Source organism: Sus scrofa, chromosome 14 (assembly GCF_054392235.1).
Source record: "Sus scrofa isolate SSC_HxYL_T2T_F1_AM1 chromosome 14, Sscrofa_HxYL_maternal_Yorkshire_Landrace_v2.0, whole genome shotgun sequence".
Taxonomy (NCBI): Eukaryota; Metazoa; Chordata; class Mammalia; order Artiodactyla; family Suidae; genus Sus; species Sus scrofa.
In genome coordinates, this window is record NC_139396.1 from 62,788,820 (window position 1) to 62,808,697 (window position 19,878).

At 41.9% G+C, this 19,878-nt stretch overlaps 1 protein-coding gene across 4 annotated transcripts in view; it reads right to left on the reverse strand.

The window, feature by feature from the left end:
• Positions 1 to 19,878, reverse strand: part of MYO1H (myosin IH) — a 148,899-nt gene that overhangs the window by 43,079 nt on the left and 85,942 nt on the right. For all 4 annotated transcript variants that reach the window (XM_084995553.1, XM_084995554.1, XM_021073725.2 and 1 more), the window contains 5 exons: positions 10,404 to 10,565; positions 6,482 to 6,597; positions 4,004 to 4,202; positions 3,054 to 3,134; positions 376 to 555 (listed from right to left, as the gene is read on the reverse strand). In XM_084995553.1, the coding sequence (XP_084851679.1) occupies positions 376 to 555; positions 3,054 to 3,134; positions 4,004 to 4,202; positions 6,482 to 6,597; positions 10,404 to 10,565 (738 nt within the window). The remainder of the gene's footprint in view (positions 1 to 375; positions 556 to 3,053; positions 3,135 to 4,003; positions 4,203 to 6,481; positions 6,598 to 10,403; positions 10,566 to 19,878) is intronic.

Here is a 19,878-nt window from a genome sequence, read left to right on the forward strand (position 1 = left end):
ATGGGTTCCATCCCTGGCCTCGCTCAGTGGGTTAAGGATCCAGCATGGCCATGAGCTGTGGTGTAGGTCACAGATGTGGTTCAGATCCAGTGTTGCCATCGCTATGGTGTAAGCCTGCAGATGCAGCTCTGATTCAACCCCTATCCTGGGAACCTCCATATGCTGCAGGTGAGGCCATTGAGAAAAAAAAAAAAAGAAGAAGATATTCCTGCCAAGCCTAAAAGGAGGGGTCATAGTCTGTGTCAAGAAATCAGTCAGGAGAACACCTCCACAGTGGTAAAGAGAGAGTTAATGCACACCTCATAGAGGCCCTCTCCAAACACCCCTGATCCCCCCTCCAAAGGGCCACCAGAGTCAGGTGCTGGTCCTTCCAACCTGTGAGAGGTATTTATACAGCTGGTGGTCTCGCTCAAGTCCCAGGTAGGCAAGGAGCTCCTCTTCTCCACCCTCTAGTAGCTGGTAGAAGATGTGGAAATTCCGCTCACCCTGATTTTGATAGACGACACGAGACTTTTCTATCAAGTAACTGATGATATGCCCGCCGACAGGAACGCCCTTCAAAAGAAAACAAAAATACAGCAATGACAATGCTAATCAAGCCCCTCTCTCTCTTTCTAGTGTCTTCTGATGAACTGAAATTATGAACTTGAATCGAGCCCCATCTATCCGTCTTCCAGGATTAGAGTTTCCTAGTGATGCTTCCAAAGGATTTTTGCCTACCCCAAGGCCATGAGGATATTTTCTGATTCCGGCTAGAAGCATGGTGTTTTACCGTTCATGACCCATCATTATTTCATTTTTGTATGTGGAGTGAAGTAGAGGCCAAAGATCTCTTTATCCAAATGCATTTCCAGTTGATCGGCATCATTTATTAGAAAGACCATTCTGTTGATACTGAATCACAGTGGTACTTTGGTCAGAAGTCTGGTGACCACACATGGGGAGGGGGGGAGTCTTTCTAGATTTTGGTCCATCAGCCTCTTGACATATTCTTGTGCCAATATCACAGTCTTAATTATCATTTAAAATAATACATCCAATATAGGATCTGTATTCCAGGACATATATAGAATAGTTGCAAATCACTAAGAAGAAAACAGACAGCCCAATTAAAAATGGGCAAAATACTTTAACATACAAGAAGGTCTTTAAGTGACCAATGAGCAAAACTTCATTAAAATTCAGGGAGACACAAATTTAAATTATGGTAGGAAATCACTATACCCTCCACCAGAATGCCTAAAACTAAAGGGACTGACAATACCAAATGTTGGCAAAAGTGTGGAGGTACCGGAACTCTCGATTATAACATTGCTGGTAAGAAGCCAGCAATGGCATTTCTGGGTATATACCCAATATAAATAAGTGCTCCTATCTATTCAAAGAGATACAAGAATGTCCAGAGTGCCCCAAATTAGAAACAACCCAAATGTCCATCACGGGAGAACAGGTAAATGGTGACAGAAGTTGTGCAATCATTTAATGAACAATTCCATGCACTGACATGGTTGAATCTCAGAGACATATTGATTGAGAGGCAAACACAAACCAGAACAACTGTATAATTTCATTTTTCTGAACTTCAAGAACCAGCACACTGAATATGCGATTATAGAGGTCAGAACAGCAATAACCTTTGAGAAAGCAGGAGTACGGTCAGAGACAGGTAGGAGATCCTTGTAGGTGGCAGAAATTTTTATATCTTGTTTTTTTTGTCTTTTTAGGGCCACACCTTTGGCACATGGAGGTTCTTAGGCTAGGGGTCTAATCAGAGCCACAGCACACAACCATAGCAACACTGGATCCTTAACCCACTGAGTGAGGCCAGGGATTGAACCCACATCCTCATGGATAATAGTTGGGTATGTTAACCACTGAGCTACAACGGGAATCCCATCTCTCTTTTTTTTCAATATATCTTGATCTGAGTGTTGGTTACACAGATAGGTCCATATGTAAAAATTCATTGAGCTGAATGCATGATCTGTGTCCTTTTCAGTATGTTCTGAATTTCAATAGAAAGTTTAAAAATACATGTTGCTATTAAAATTTTTTTGAAGTCTATATACACACCATAAGGAACCCACATCCCAGCCTCTGGGAAACCCTAAGCTCGTCCATCCTCATCACTAGACACAGCACTCAGCCAGCAGTGAGTTCTCTAGACTAAGTGTCACTTTGTCACCTGGAATTATATGTCCTTGAGAACTTTGTCTACCCCTCCCACCTGCATTAGCCCCATTTAAACTCTGTGTACATCACAGCCACATTCATTCATTACATATTCTCTCTGGCTACTTTCATGTTACAACAGCAGAGGTGAGTAGTGGGGACAGACAGTTGTATGGCCCACAAAGCCTAAAAACGTTACTATCTGGCCCCACCCAAAAGAGTTGGCTGACCCATGTCACATAATTATGTATACCCAAGCAATACATGATTTACTTTGGAATGATTTTAAGCTTTATAAGATAGGGCATCACACTGACACACACACATTCTCATGACCTGGTAATTGTATGGAGCTGGCGTTCATGTGCTCTCATGGCCATACAACATCTCAATGTGTGAACCTCCCACAGTTTAGCCGTTCTCCCGTCCAAGGGCCATTCAGTCCTCTCCAGATGCGCTGGTTCTCCCTGGTCCCTTTATGGTTATAAGCAGTGCTGTTGTGGGCATGCCTACACATCTGTAGGACCATCTCTAGGAGTGGAATGGCTCCCTCTTAGATGAGGTGATTTCACCATCACAAGATGAGACAGTGTTTTCCAAATGGGTTGACCAATGTACGCCCTACCAGCAACGTGTAAGAGTTCCTAATGCTCCATATCTTCACCAACACCCGGTATCATCAGACTTCTTGATTTCTGCCACATAGTAAAATGGTATCTCATCGTGGTCTTTATTTGCATTTCCTAAAACTACCACTAATCCTGGATTTCTCAAGCATTTGCATCAATAAATGCCCCTCCTCCCTGATGGTGCCTTGGGTTGGGTTTCCAAGGCCGGCAAGTTAGGGGGTCCCTGAACCAGTAATAGGAACTGCAGTGTACCTTAAAGTCAAACTGTATGTCCATGTATTTTCCAAATCTGCTGGAGTTGTCATTCCGGAGTGTTTTGGCATTTCCAAAAGCCTTGAAATACAAAAGGAGGGCAGACGGAACCAAATGGTCATTCACTGTCATTTAAACTCAGCGTGTTCATCAAATTTCTGACCCCAAATGACGTGCTCACTGGAAGAGGGAGGGAGGAGCCAGGAATGAAAGCTATAAATCACTCTTTATAGAGGATTTGACGCTAAGTATTGGGGCTGGACCCAGAGAAAAGAAAGGAAAAATATCTTCTCCCTAGAATCCAGTCTAGGAAGGGGTTAGAAGTGGCCTAAGAAGAGATCTACAGGACCCTAGACCCTGGCTAGTCTAGAAGGCACAGCTGACAGGCCCCAGCACCAGACCCCTTCTTCTATCAAAAAGGTAAAATTTTCAGTTCAAAAGTCTACTGGAAAAAATTCCTTCAGTAAACATCTCTTACACAAACGGCAACAAAAAGATAGGAGACAATGGCTTGTTTGAAATCATCCAGCAAGTCAGTGAACTGCAACAACAGAAATAAAAACCATCCAAATGGTGTTAATTAAATATGGAAAATATTAAGACTAAAGCATTCATTTAGTGCTAATTTTGCTGTGTGCTTTTGTGCATTCATCTTGTTTAATCCTCAAAGCCTACAATGTAGGTACTAGGAGTAGACCCAGTCTACACATGGGGAAACTGGCTCTGGGATATGAGTGACTTGCAGAAGGTTGCTGGTAGGTGGCTGCCCGGGGACTAGTCTCCATGCCAGCTGGACTTCAAGGTCACGCCCTTCACCACAATACTACCCATGTAACCCACCATCCTCTTCTTAACTCCTACACCTGCCCATTTTGACTGACCTGCCAGGATTCTTCCTACTTAGTGGCCTCCCTGGAATGCCCCTCTTCAGAGCCTCCGAGTTTGCTTACCTCCAGCACTGGATTGGAGAGCAGGAGTCTGTCACGGGCTATCTGAAGGGACTCGGTCATTGGGCAGGTCACCGCAAAATACTGGAGGATCTTCTTGGAGGCCTCTGTTTTCCCTGCCCCACTCTCTCCGGAAATGAGGATGAAGTGGTTATTTAGCTCAGAGCACATCATGCGGTAAGCGTTGTCGGCTATGGCGTAGCTGGGGAAGGAGTCAGACAGAAAGAGAAGGAGTGGGAAGGGGCCATAATGCTACTTCCCGTGGCTCTGATGCCCACCAGAGCAGAAGGACAAAGTACCCTGCCTCCCTGAAGCCACATCTAGACTGTGGTACAAGGCACAGAACTCAGACAGATAGCAACTCTCCCCCTCGACCCACTGACTGATCACACACGGAATGTACAAGATATCAGAACTCTAATAGTAGAAGAGTTAAAGTGAAGGATGTGAGCAGGACTAAAAATATTTTTTAAGTAGAGTTGCCATATGATCCAACAATCCCACTTGTGGGCACATATCTGGACAAAACTATAACACAAAAAGACTCATGCACCCTTATGTTTGTTGCAGCACTACTCACAATAGCCAAGACATGGAAGCAACCTAAATGTCCATTGAATAGATGAATGGATAAAGAAGATGGGGCACATACATACAATGGAATACTACTCAGCCATAAAAACAATGAAATAATACCATTTGCAGCATCATGGATGGACTAGAGATGACCATACGAAGTGAAGTAAGTCAGACCAAGACAAATACCATATGATATCACTTATACATGGAATCTAAGCAACAACACAAATGAACTTATCTATGAAACACAGACTTACAGACAAAGAACAGACTTGTGGTTGCCAAGGAGAAGGAGGGTGCTGGGGGAGGGACGGATTGGAGTTTGGGATTAGCAGATGCAAACTATTATATATAGAATTATAAACAACAAGATCCTAGTGTATGACACAGGGAACCATAGTCAATATCCTATGATAGGAGTTCCTGTTGTGGCTCAGTGGGTAATGAACTCGACTAGAATCCATGAGGATGCAAGTTTGATCCCTGGCCTCTATCAGTGGGTTAAGGATCCGATTTTGCCATGAGCTGTGGTGGAGGTCACAGACGCGACTCGGATCCCATGTTGCTGTGGCTGTGGCCGGCAGCTGCAGCTCTGATTCAACTCCTAGCCTGGGAACTTCCATATGCCATGGGGGCGGCCCTAAAAAGCAACAACGGCAACAACAAAAAATCTGTGATAAACTATAATGGAAAAATTATTAAAAAGAATATATATATATATATATATATATATATATATGACTGAATCACTTTGCTGCACAGCAGAAATTAACACATGATTAATCAATTATACTTCAATAAAATAAATTTATTTTTCAGAATTTACCAATTTTTAAAAATCTATCGACATTTCTTAAGCTAACTACTAAATTACATACCAAGGAGAAGCTCTATTAACTATAGGTGGAAATAACATCTTCTCTAAATATTAAATAATTCAAAAGATATAAGATCTCATTTTCTTTCCTTCAAAACTTAAAGTACTAAGAGTGTAGACATAGAAAACCAAACAAAAAGACTTAAACACTCCTGTGATAGCTTTAGGACAAGAGCTAAAACTATTATAAGGGCTTTATCTACAAGATCAGAAACCAAAGCATGAAGGTCTCCCAAGGGTGTAATCTTAGTCTGTGGTCAAGTCTGAAATCTGGTATTTCAGAAATTACTGGTGGTAGTGATGCAGAGAAGTTGATAAATGCCCTGGGAGTGAAACAGATGAGTCATCAAGAAAAATAAAGGGAGAAACTACATATTAGCCCAGAAGTCAATCAGGGAGGAGAACTAGGAAATCCAGCAAAGCCCCAGTCACATACGGACTGGGCAGGAATTTCCTTTTCTTAGGGATCTGCAGCCCTGGTAAGTCCCTACCAGTGGGCATTCTCCTCAGCTGCCATGATATTCATACACCAGTAGATGGCACTATAGCAATCCATTTCCCAGAGAAGATACCTCTTCTACGGCTTAGATTTCTCAGCAGTTATACAAAGATTCTACTTTTCATCATATTTAAACTGAGATTTGATCATGATGATTTTCTGATGTTTTTCACTGTGTTTAAAGAAGAAGGAAGCAGTTTAAGTGAGGTACAGAACCTAATGAGTATACATCAAGGATGTGGATAGATAGGGAGATAGATGGGTGGGTGAGTGGGTGGGTGGATGGGTGTGTGGCTGGGTGGTTGGCTGGACGGGTGTGTAGGAGGATGGGTGTGTAGGTGGATGGACAGATGGGTGGGCAGAAGGATGGATGGATGGGTGGGTAGGTGGGTGGATAGATAGGTGGGTGGGTGGGTAGGTGGGAGGATGGTAGGTGGATGCGTGGGGTGAAGGCAGAGAGGGAGAGGAAAAATAGAGGTAGAAAGGGAAAAATACTCCTATTGCTGGCCCAATAGGTGCTACTTACACATGTGGTGGCAGTTCAAAGAAATTGACCCCTTGATAAAGTTCCATCTGGCTCACAGTGTAGATTCCGAGCTCCTGGTATGGGTTCACAGACACAAGGAGGGTTCCAATATATGTCTAGAGGAATGACCAAAGCACTAGTGAGGAATTCCAGGGTTCCAATGGCTACAGCAAAATATCATCATATGCTACGATCCTCACGTGTTTCTTTTGGCACTGGGGATAGGTAACACAGTCAATAAAACTGATTGTGAGTCTCTGCTGTCATGGAACCTACAGGGTATGGGTGGGCAGACAACCAACCAAGGGATCAAGACTGTTTCAATTAGTGTGTTAAGAAAGATACAAACAGGGTAATAATAAGGAAGGCCACCTTAGCTAGTGGGCTTCACGAGGCTCCCTTAAGGAAGTGACATCTGAGCTGAAACTTGAAGGAGGAGGAGCCAGTGATGAAAAAAGTTGGCATGAAGGGCATTTGAGGCTGAGGGGACAAGTGTGGCAGGCTGGCTCTGCATGGAGGTCAGCGTGGGAGGGGAGAGTGGGAAATGGTAGCAAGGATGCTGGGAAGGGAGGGAGCAGGGTATCAGCAATCAGGGATTCATTCCAAATGCGATGGTTGTTGGAGACACCACTCCCTCTACAGAAGTGAAACACCTGCCCTGAACTGTTATGGAAAACAGATGATTTTGGGAAGAACACCATGATCTGACTGATTCATGTTTCACAAAGTCTGATGACCGAGTGAAAGCAGGGCAGGTATACACATCTGCCCTCTAAAATTGGGCAAACGCTCCCACTACCAGCATTTCTTTCTCTTGATCTCAATGTTGGGGAGTTCCCGTCATGGCTCAGTGGGTTAAGAACCCAACTAGGATCCATAAGGATGCTTTGATCCCTGGCCTTGCTCAGTGGGTTGGAGATCCGGCATTGCCGTGAGCTGTGGCGACATCGTGGACACGGCTTGGATCATGCATTGCTATGGCTGTGGTGTAGGCTGGCAGCTGTAGCTCCAATTTGACCCCTAGCCTGGGAACTTCCATATGCCAGTAGTGCAGCCTTAAAAAGCAAATAAAATAAAATAAAACAATAGATCTCAATTTTGGATTCTATTAATATTCAAGTATGTGAAGTACTTATATTTGTAATATAACCACTAATGAAAGCTTCTGGGAATACAATAAACATTCTAAGCTCTTCTATGTAAAAATAAATATTTAGGCTCCTTTAAAAATACATCTGGTAGTCACAGATATAGGGAACAAACTAGTGGCTACCTGTGAGGAGGGAGGGGTAGTACAGAGTCGGGGTGGGAGGCACAAACTACTGGGTATAAGACAGGCTCAAAGATGTACTGTACCATGGGGAACAGACCCAATATTTTGTAGTAGTAAATGGAAAGTAACTTTTAAAAATTATATTAAAAATTTACAAATTAAAAAATACATCTGGTGTTTTCAGATTCTGAGTTTGTTGTTGCTTTTTTTTTTTTTTTTTTTTTTTTTTTTTTTTTTTTTTTTTTTGTCTTTTTGCCATTTCTTGGGCCGCTCCTGCGGCATATGGAGATTCCCAGGCTAGGGGTCCAATTGGAGCTGTGGCCACCGGCTTTCGCCAGAGCCACAGCAACTCAGGATCTGAGCCAAGTCTGCGACCTACACCACAGCTCACGGCAACGCCGGATCGTTAACCCACTGAGCAAGGCCAGGGATCGAACCCAAAACCTCATGTTTCCTAGTTGGATGGTTAACCACTGTGCCACAATGGGAACTCCGCTTTTCACTTTAGAGTTTCAAATGCTGGAGGTACTCAAGCCTACATTAAATTATGCTAAAATCATCCCAACTATTGTTTCTAATCTCTCAAAGTCAAAGAGGGAACCGGAAGGCAGATGAGTATTTTGACTAAAATTCTGTATTGCTTCCATTGGTAGAAAGCTTCCAGAATGGAATAATTTCTGAAATTTATCTGTTCAAACTGGAAACATTTAATTTATTCATGATGATCCTACCATCCCACTTATACTTCCTCGAACCATACTCGCTCTCCTTTGCTTATCCATAAGTCAGTTTATACATGAAATCCATTAAAAATAGATAAATTTAGGAGTCCCTGCTGTGGTTCAGCAGGCTAAGAACCCAACATAGTATCCATGAGGAGGTGGGTTTGATCCCTGGCTTTGCTCAATGGCCTAAGGATCCAGTGTTGCCGCAAACTGTGGTGTAGGTCACAGATGTGGCTTGGATCTGGCGTTGCTGTGGCTGTGGTATAGGCCTGCATCTGCAGCTCCAATTCAACCCCAATCCTGGGAACTTCCAGATGCCACAGGTGTGGCTGTAAAAAGAAAAAATACATATATAGATTTTTAAATTATTAAAAATAATCTAATTAAAAATCCCTATTTTGAGAAATACTTTGCTTATTTCTTGAGGTAACCCTGGTTTCCACATGTAAACTAAATCACAGGCACCATTACAAACAAAATAGCTATGAATCAAATCTTCTTTTAATTTTTAAATATTTGTAGGGAGTTCCCTGGTGGTCTAGTGGGTTAAGGATCTGGTGTTGTCACTGCCATGGCCCAAGTTCGAGTCCATGTCAGGGAATTTCCACATGCCATGAGTGCGGCCAAAAAAATAAATCAACAAATTGTGAACTGCTTCTGATCATCACATTTACTCTTAGCAAAAGCTAATAAAATTAAATACATTTAATAGCACCCCCCCACACACACAGAAACACTACAGAGTGCACCCTTAGAGGAATTTACCTGAAAATTGACCAATCAAACCAAGGTGGAGTGATAAACAGATAACTTAATAAAACTGACCATTAGAAGTAATGAAGCCAACTTGAGCAGAGTTCTGGTAAAGTATTGCAGTCTTGACCCTTGAAGAGTTCTGAGATGTAGCAGACATTTCTTATTTTTGCCTGCCTGGCATCAAGTCCCCCTTTTCCAACAGATTCCCCTGAAGAACCTTTTCCAGCAACTAGTCTATACATGTGGTCAGTAGACCACTGGCCTCACCTCTCACTTTTAGAAGTGGGTCTGTGAATAACCTGGCCAATCTTTTTTTTTTTTTTTTTTTTTCCTTTTTTTTTTTTTTTTTGTCTTCTTGTCTCTTTAGGGCCGCACCTGCAGCATGTGGAGGGTCCCAGGTTAGGGGTCTAATCGGAGTTGTAGCCGCCAGTCTATGCTAGAGCCACAGCAATGCGGGATCCAAGCCGCGTCTGCGACCTACATCATAGCTCAGGGCAATGCCGGATCCTTAACCCACAGCTCAGGGCAATGCCGGATCCATAACCCACTGAGCCAAGTCAGGGGTCTGAATGCGCAATCTCATGGTTCCTAGTCAGATTTGTTTCCACTGCGCCACGATGGGAACTCCAACCTGGCCAATCATAACATTCCTCATTTCTACCTATAGGGATTGGATCAGAGATAGGCATGTGACCCAAGATGAACCAATCAGAGCCAACCAACGTCCACCTCCTGGATGTCTTGCCCCCTTCTCAGTAGCAGCTCTAGGAGGGAAATGTATCAATCTGGTTTTGCTGGCCTTTATCTTGCCACTGCATGGAGAGGCTGACCCAGAAGGAAAATGATGCAAAAGAAAGCAGAGGGATGGGACAGAGTCCTCAAGACATCTTCCTAGACCCTAGAAACGGATTTACTGTTTCTGGACCTCAAAGTTATACAGGTCGATAGGTTCCCTCTTGGGGCTTAGGCAGATTTAAGTTGCGTCTCTTGTCACTGGCAGCCATTAAGGCTTTAATACAAAGGACCAAAGTGCACCTGACAGTGGTCCCTCGACTCCTCCCTTTAATAGTCAAACTAATTGGAGAGATACTATTCACGATCACCAAGACCGAAGACCAGAAGGAAACCACCACACTAGGAAAAACAGCCTAGAAATGGGTTACGTTACATAGATGAGGTTCTCGCTGAAACGCTTTCGAAGATTGTCCAGAAAAGCAGTTTCACTGGTGTAAGCATCCAGCAGCACAAAATCCTGCACTCCGACCTTGTCCCGGGCCGTCAGTGCACCTTCCATGTGCAGACGAATGTGCTTCCGCCTCACTTCTTCTTTCTACAGGAAACAGAACATTTCTCAGAAACTCACTTATTCTGTAATTTTTATTGCATACTTAGTATGAAAATAGCTAGATCTCAAACTCTGGGGATAGTAGAGAGCAGAGATTAAATGATGCTTTCTTCATTAAGCATTTGTGATCAGTTAGGGAAACAAGAAATGATAGTAAAAGCAGTAACAATAGGAACGGCAGCTGTTGCCAGGAAGGAAGCATGTTCTGTGTTAGGCACTACACTAACAGCTTGACATGTATTATCTCTGTTAATCCTCATTCTGACCCTATGAAGTGCTGTTATCATGCCCATTTTACTTATGAGAAAACTGAGGACAGTGAGATTTTAAAACTTGTCCAAGACCTGCCAAAAGACAGAGCTAGGATATGAACCTAGGTAGCCTGGCCCCACAGCCTGCTTTCATGACCATTATGTGCCACTGAATGTAGCCTAAACTTTCTATGTAATTCCCAGTTGAGGGATGAGAAGTTTGGTCGGGAAGAAAATTTCTTGTTACAGAAGAGTATTTCAAGGAAGTTCAACTTGGAGGGTCTCCTCACAAAGGCTGGGCTTCAGACCTCCTTGGAGAAGGTTGGTTGCAGCCCACCGAATGGAGGAAAATCTTGCTGGGTTACTAAGGCCACAGGGGGTTTATGATCACTAGGTAACAACCCTTTCAGGAACAGATAGGCCAAGGCAGCCAGATCCCCACAGGGCAGAGAACCTGGTGCTGCCCTGTTTGAATTGGGAAGACCATGGGAAAGAGCTCTCCAGGGCTCAGGTAAGCTGGGGCTGGAGGCTGGCAGGTGTGCAGAGGGAGTGGGGAGCCGCTGTGGGTAGGAGGCCTGGAGTGTGTGATGTCTGTGTTGGGAGGACTGTGGCAATGTGGTCATGAGGCCCAGACCAGGGCTGCACAGTCGCAAGAGACTCTGTGTTCTGGATGCAGTTTGTGCATCTCCCACCCACATCCCACTGTGCGGCTGACTGCAGCTAAGAGGCAAAAAAAAGCAAGACATAGCAAAAGGAGCTAGAAAGAGAACACTTCTGCTATTGCAATGTCCTTCCAGCACCTTCTAGAGACAAAGATTAAAGTCATGCCCACTTCAAGGGGAAATGCCAAGGAGTCCACTTCATCATCTCAGAGCAGGTACTGAAGGGTGAACTTGGACCTGAGAAACAGTTAATGGACAACTGGCACATATGACTATGAGAAGGTCCTAGAATAGCCAAAACTGTCTTGAAAAAGAAAAAACAAAGCTAAAGGACTCATATTTCTTTAAGGAATCAAGACTGTGTGTCAATTGATTTTTGCCAAATGTACCTGAACAATTTGGTGCAGAAAAGGAAAATCTTTTCAACCAGTGGTATTGAACAATTAGGTATCTATACGGAAAATGCTGCATATATATCATATATATTATATAAAATAGATTATACAATTTATAATATATTTACAGATTGTGTATAAGTATATATAGTTAATATATATTATTTTGAGATGGGCTTTAGACCTAAATATAAAAGCAAAATCTACAAAGCTACTAGGAGAAAACAGAGGGGAATATCTTTGCATTCAAAGAAAGGCAAAAATTTCTTAGGACACCAGAAGATATAACTATAAGAGGAAAAAAAGAAGAAATTAGACTTTATCAAACATAAACCTTCTTCTCAGAAGACACTGTTAAGAAATGAATGCACACACCACGGACTGGCAGAAAATGTTCACGAAGTACATACATGCAAAGAACCTGTATCTAGAATAAAAGACTCCAACAGCTCAGTCATGTAAAAGTCAAACCCAACAGAAACTGGGCAAAAGACTTGAATGGATGCTTTATAAAGGAAGGCAGACAGATGGTCAACAAACACACAGAAAACTGCTCATCTAGAGTTCCCTGGTGGCTCAGCAGGTTAAGGCTCTGGTGTTGTCACTGCTGTGGTGTGGTTGATCCCTGGCCCAAGGACTTACTCATGCCTTGGCCGAAAGAAAGAAAGAAAGAAAGAAAGAAAGGAAGGAAGGAAGGAAGAAGGGAAGGAAGGAAGGAAGGAGAAAAAAAGAAAAGAAAAAAAGTGCTCAATATTATTAGTCTTCAGAGGAATGCAAATCAGAACCACAGTGAGATGCCACCAGAAGAGTTAAAAAGAAAAAGACCAACGACATAGAATATTTGTGAGGATATAGAGCAGACAGAACACTCGAACACTGCTGGCAATAGAATTGCTGGGGAAAGGTCTGGCAGTTTCTAATGAAGTTAACCAAGCCTCTACCCTTTGATATAGCAATTCCATCCCTAAGTATTTATATAAGAGCAATGTAGACATATGTCCACAAAAAGACTTGAACATGAAGGTTTACATCAAATTTATTCATGATGGCCCCAAACTGGAAACAATCCAAATTCCTCTTAACTGGAGAATGGACGGGGACCATCTGTACAATAGAATGGGTACAGCATTAAAAGAGAAATGACAGGTATGCACAATGGCACAGATGACTCACAGACATTAGGCTGAGTAAAAGAACTCAGATACAAAAGATTGCATGCTGTATGATTCCATTTATATGAAATTCTAGGACAAGCAAAACTAATCTGCAGTGAAAATCACAACAATTGTTGCCTGGTTAGAGGGGGATTGCCTGGCCACATTTGGAGCCAAGAAACATTATCTAACTTGATAGGGCTGTGAGTTACATGGGTCTATCTATTTGTCAAGATAAATGGTTACAATGTTGTACACTTTGATATATGTAAATTCTGTTTTAAAAAGATCCATAAAAAATAATCAAGTAGGGAGAGGATGGAGAGTGGGTAGAGGTGAAAATGATTAAGAGACTGGTGGAAGGTTCATAACTGTTGAAGCTGTGTGATGGGTCGAGGGGGGACTTCGTATCTTCTTCTGTTTACTTTGCATATATTTGAAAAATTTCCATAATAAAACATTTTAAAAACCAGAACCACCACCAGGTGTCTCTATACCCTAGCTAAATGGAGCTAGAAGGAGCGATGCTGTGTTCTAGTATAAAAACATGCATTTAGATAATACTATTTTAGTGATTACCAACATTCCCATTTTAATTTTTTTTTATAAGGGAGGAAGTATAGCATAGTGATGAAGTCCAAGGATTTTGGAATGTGAGCCTGTCCAGGTTCCAATGCCGTCTCTGTCATTACCCAGTGGAACAGCCTTGGGAAATTCTCTTAATCTCTCTCTAAGCCCCTGTCTCTGTTTCATGTCTATAAAATGGAATCATAATTGGACCTACTTTACAGGGTGGTTGGTTGGAACAGAACCATGGACAGCTCTTGGAACAGTGCCAGGCACAGTGTCAGCTCTGTGACTTGCTTCTATCTTCATGAATATTAATAATTAGATTATTAGAAACGAGACTACAATAAAGCAAAAAGAAATCTGCTGGTGAATAGTCAATGAGCCCATATTAAATTGGGAGTTGGCTGGAGTCTGAAGTAATCTCTAGAGCTGCACCCACCAGTGTTACTGTGGTCTGATCTCTGCAGGTAAAGGGTGCAGAGATGAACAAAGCCTCTTTCTTATTCCAGTTCTAGTGATGGGAGGGGTGGCAGGCTTACAAGAGTGAGTCCTGCAGTCAGCCTCAGGGCTTTAGGCGACTTGCAGCCCAGAGAGATGTGACAAAACCTCATAGACTAAGGAACGGGCAAGGGCACAGCCCATTCATGTTGGCCTGGAGTTTTGTTTGCTGCAACATTTCAATTCTAATATCTGGATTTCTCTTATCTAGTTTATGACAAGGGGCATGGACAAGCTATAGGATCCTAATGATATTACGAGAATGGTCAGAGGAATGAATATTGGAGCAAAAGGGGAAAGGGTCATAAAGAAATGAAAGGTTCTAGAAAGCTGAAGTTGGCGTTCCCGTTGTGGCACAGCAGAAACCAATCCGACTAGGAACCATGAGGTTGTGGGTTCAATCCCTGGCCTCGCTCAGTGGGTTAAGGATCCGGCATTGCCATGAGCTGTGGTGTTGGTCACAGACGCAGCTTGGATCTGGTGTTGTTGTGGTTGTAGTGAAGGCTGGCAGCTGTAGCTTCAATTTGACCCCTAACCTGGAAACCTCATTACGCAGGTGCAACCCTAAAAAGCAAAAAAAAAAAAAAAAAAAAGAAAGAAAGAAAGAAAGCTGAATTTCTAAATATGATTCTCTTGCAAATTAAATATCACTGACTTCAAAAAAAAAGAGAAGGGTTTCAGCCTTTACCAAAAAGAAGATGATTAAGAGATGGAGAGAGAGGGAGAAAGACGGAGCGATCCTCACTGTACCTAAGAAAGAACTCCATCTTTGGGGTGTTAAAACTGTAGGAGATACTACTGTGCTAACTCCTAGTGCAGGCATCCCAAACTCTGTCACCTACAGGGTAGGTACTGGGATTGAGTCAAGATGGGAGACTCACTCAGATTAGGGAATGAACGGCCATCTAAGGTGTGCAGTCACCGCTCAGCTTTAGCTGGTTGACACCAGGCACAAATGTATGGCTTGTGTTGCCAAACCTTCCAATTCTTCCAGAAAAGTTAAAAATGTAGAATTTTAAGTCCTATAGCATTATTTAGCCTCACAGGACACTAGTTTGCAACCTCTGCATCAGACACTCCAAAATAAGGCAAGCCACCCTTTGTCTTGGATAGTTTGGCTATGGACCAGGGATCGAACCCATGCTGCAACAGTGACCTGAGCCACAGTAGTGACAACACCTGATCCTTAACCTGTTGAGCCACCAGGGAACTCCTTTATGTTTCTTTAAATAGTTTTTTTCTATAAATATATACATTTAGAGTTTATTATGAAAAATGGATCATATACAGAAATATCAAAAGCAGTAGCAAACCCAAAGTACCTGTTACTCAGCTTCAACAAATACCAACTGACGGCCTCACATGCTTCAGCTATGCCCCATCCCACCACTCCTGGAGAGATTCATTCAAGGTTAAGTCACAAGTATATCACTTTACCTATAAATATTTCAGCAGGTATCTCTAAGAGATGAAAGCTCTTAAATTATATGTATACATTATTATCATACAGAAAGTTTACTATAATTCCTTAATATAGATCATAATCAATGTTTCTCTATCTTCTGTGATATTTTTTTACAGTTGGTTTGCTAAAATCAGGATCCAAACAAGGTCTACACATTGCATTTAGTCGATGGGTCTTAGACTCCCTCTCCCTTTTTTGCCTGGTGGTTTACTTGAAGAAATTGGACAATTTGCCCTGCTGAATTTCCCATATTTTGGATTTTGTTGACTGATGTATCTTTATGGGATCATTTTACATGTTTTTCTTTCCTGCATTTCTCCCAAACTGGTAATTTGATCTAGAGGCCTTTTCAAGTACAGAGTTGAGTTACTCTGGCAAAAAGATTTTTTAGGTAGTGAATGTATTTCTGGCAAAATGCACATAAGGTCTGGCTATTGTTTTAAGATGTCACTGCTCTTATACACATTGCCTAGCCCAAATTTTCTTATGAGACTACAAAAAATGGTAATATTCCAGTTCCAACATTCCATTTATTAGCTGTCATCTTTCTATAAACAGAAACTTTATCAACTATTTGGTTGCCCTAAGGTACAGACAAAAAGGTAGGATGAATGCTTGATTTACCCATTTTCAGAATAATGAGTTGGTTCCATAACACCCTTCAAAGGGGACAATGAGTTTTTAATATCATGGTAAGTTTGCAGGTCTAAATGTATTCAATACAGTTCATTCCATGGCAATTATTTATCCTTATTGATGCTCTAATTATGCCATTTTGGCCAGTGGGAACCTATTAAATGGGCTCTTGAGTCCTTTTGACATGGCCTTAATAGTCTTACAGCTTCCCTTGCTTATCAAAATGCCAAGCCGATTTTGGATTTATTTTATATTGTTTCAACCCAGAACTTGAATCAGCCCCAGGAGCTCTGGTTTCTTTCAGTGGGGAGGTGATAGATACCACAATCAGACACTAGGGGCGCTCACTGCCACTGGGTTGGTATTGTCTCTAAGGCTTTTCTTTAGAGAGAGCAATACATCCTAAGTTTATTCTGATTCCACCAATTCAAATACACAACTAAAGAGTTTGTACGTAACCTTATTTTGCTTATATTTCTTCCCCTTTCCCCTACCTAAAATTCCAGTTCAGTGACCTAATCAATTATTCATTGGCTTTATTCTGCATTATCTACACAATATCTCAAAATAATACCAACATGATCACCAACATGATTACTGAAAAGAGTTTAAAATTTTTAAAATTATTTTTCTTCAGAGTGTACCTCGCTGTGTTTGTAATAGGTACATGACTGCAGTGTTTTGAAACTCCCTTGAAATAGTTGATTTCCATGTGGCTATCTATACCAGCAACTAGATACATATCTCAGTTCATTTCTGTTATTTGGGGAGACTGATTTTAAAATTTTATCATTATTGAAAATATATTTAATAGTTCCAAAAACAAAATAACATATTCAAAGGCTAGGTCCTATACTGGTCCCTTCTACTCTATCCTTTTTTCCTGCTGTAAACAACATTTTGGTTTTTTTTTTTTTTTTGTCTTTTGTCTTTTTAGGGCCACACCTGTGGCCTATGGAGGTTCCCAGACTAGGGGTAGAATCAGAGCTGCAGTTGCTGGCCTATGCCACAGCCACAGCAATGCCAAATCCTTAACCCACTGAGTGAGGCCAGGGATCAAACCTGCATCCTCACAGATATCAGTCAGTTTCTTAACCCACTAAGCCACAACAGGAATTCCCACCAGCCATTTACAAAGCTTGGAAATGCTAAAACTATTTCTCTTCTTAAATGGAAGCAAATACACAAGGGGATTTGTCTTCTTCCTTTCTTAGGCATATGCTGACTCAACGTGCTGTTTTCCCACCTGTCTTTTCACAGGGAAATCTACCCAGGAGATCCCTTTAGAGTAGTTTATAATGACTTTCCTCATTTCTTTTTTTTTGGGGGGGGGGGCGCTCATTTCTTTTTTTTTTTAGGGCTGCACTTGCGGCATATGGAGGTTCCCAGGCTGGGGGTCCAATCAGAGCTGTAGCTGCCAGCCTACACCACAGCCACAGCAACGCCAGATCCGAGCCACGTCTGTGACCTACACCACAGCTCACAGCAACACCAGATCCTTAACCCACTGAACAAGGCCAGGGATGGAACCCATGTCCTCAATGATAATAGTCAGGTTCTTTAACTGCTGAGTCATGGTGGGAACTTGCACTTACTCCTTTTTAAGGTTGCAAAGTTCTCCACTGTACATAGGTACTGTAACAGTTAACCTTCAAACAACACAGGTTCGAACTTTTCCAGTCCATTTATTTACTTATTTATTTATATTTTGGGAAGAATTTTATTACTCAATGAATTTTATTACATTTATAGTTGTACATTTTCCAGTCTATTTATTTTTATTTATTTTTTTGCCTTTTTGTCTTTTCTAGGGCCACACTCATGGCATATGGGGGTTCCCAGGCTAGGGGTCTAATTGGAGCTGTGGTTGATGCCACAGCCACAGCAATACGGGGTCCAAGCCATGTCTTTGACCTACACCACAGCTCACAGCAATGCCGGATCCTTAACCCACTGAACAAGGCCAGGGATTGAACCCGCAACCTCATGGTTCCTAGTTGGATTTGTTAACCACTAAGCCATGACAGGAACTTCTTCCAGTCCATTTAGATGCAGACTTTTTTAACAGTAAATTGCTTTTCAACAGTACTACAGCCTCTATAGTTGGTCGAATCTGCAGAGGACATGTGGCTGGGAGGGCCAACTATAAATTACACGTGGGTTTTCAACTGCAGAGAAGGTTGGCACCCCTGATCTTCATATTGTCCAAGGGTCAACTGTACTGTAGTTTGTTCAGTTAGTTCAAGAGTGGAAGATCTTAACAAACCTCTATCAGAAATAGAAAACAAAGGCAAAAAATATCCATAGGACAGAGAAAATCTAAACAACTAACACAACTATAACACTGCACCTAACAATTGCACAGTCTGCATTTTGCATATAGAATGTGTACAAAAATTGGGTCATAAAGCAAATCTCTGATTTCAAAGGATTCAAATCATGCAAAGCTTAATTTTGATCAAGACTCACTGAATCTCATCAGGCTAAGATGACAATAGAATAGAAATTTCCGGAGTGAAGTGATAGCTTCACCATCCAATGCAGCAGCCATTAATCACACATGGCCTCTGTGCATCTAAAATATGGAGAGACTGAGGAATTGAAATTTTAATTTTTTTTTTTTTGGCCAAACCCACAGCATATGGAAGTTCCTGGGCCAGGGAGAGAATCTGAGCTGCAGCTTCAACCTACACCACAGCTGCAACAACTCCTGATCCTTAACCCACTGCCCTGGGCCAGGGAACAAACCCACGCCACCATAGCAACCCAACGAATCCATGCCACCATAGCAACCCAGCCTCTGAGGTCGGATCCTTATCCTAGTGCACCACAGCGGGAACTCATATTTTGATTAATTTAGATTTAAACAGCCAGAGGTGGCTAGTGACTAGAGTTCAGGCTGCACACATCTAGCATCTAATTTCCAATTCACAGGAAAACAAAGAATGAGAAAGACTTTTTAAATATTGCTTCCCCCCTTCAATAAATGGTGCTGCAAAAACTGGAAGGATACATGTAAAAGAATGAAAGTAGAACACAATCTAACACCATATGCAAAAATAAACTCAAAATGGATTAAAGACCTGAATATAAGGCCAGACACTATAAAACTCCTAGAGGAAAATGTAGAAAACACAGGCAGAACGCTCTTTGACATAAATCACAGCAACTTCTTTTGTTTGATCCACCTCCTAGAATAATGACAATAAAGACACAGATAAACCAATGGGACCTAGTCAAACTCAAAAGTTTTTGCACAGCAAAGGAAACCATTAAAAAAACAAAAAGAAAACCCACAGAATGGGAGAAAATCTTTGCCAAAGATGCAACAGACAAGGGCCAAAATATACAAACAACTCATGCAACTCAACAACAACAAAACAACCCAATTGAAAAAAGGCAGAAAACCTAAATAGATATTTCTCTAAAGAAGACATACAGATGGCCAACAGGCATATGAAAAAATGCTCAACATCACTAATCATTAGAGAAATGCAAATCAAAACTACAATGAGGTCCCACCCCACTCCAGTCAGAATGGTCATCATTAACAAGTCAACCAAAAAATGCTGGAGAGAGTATGGAGAAAAATGTACCCTCCTCCACTGTTGGTGGGAATGTAAATTGGTACAACCACTATGGAAAACAGTATGGAGGTACCTCAGGA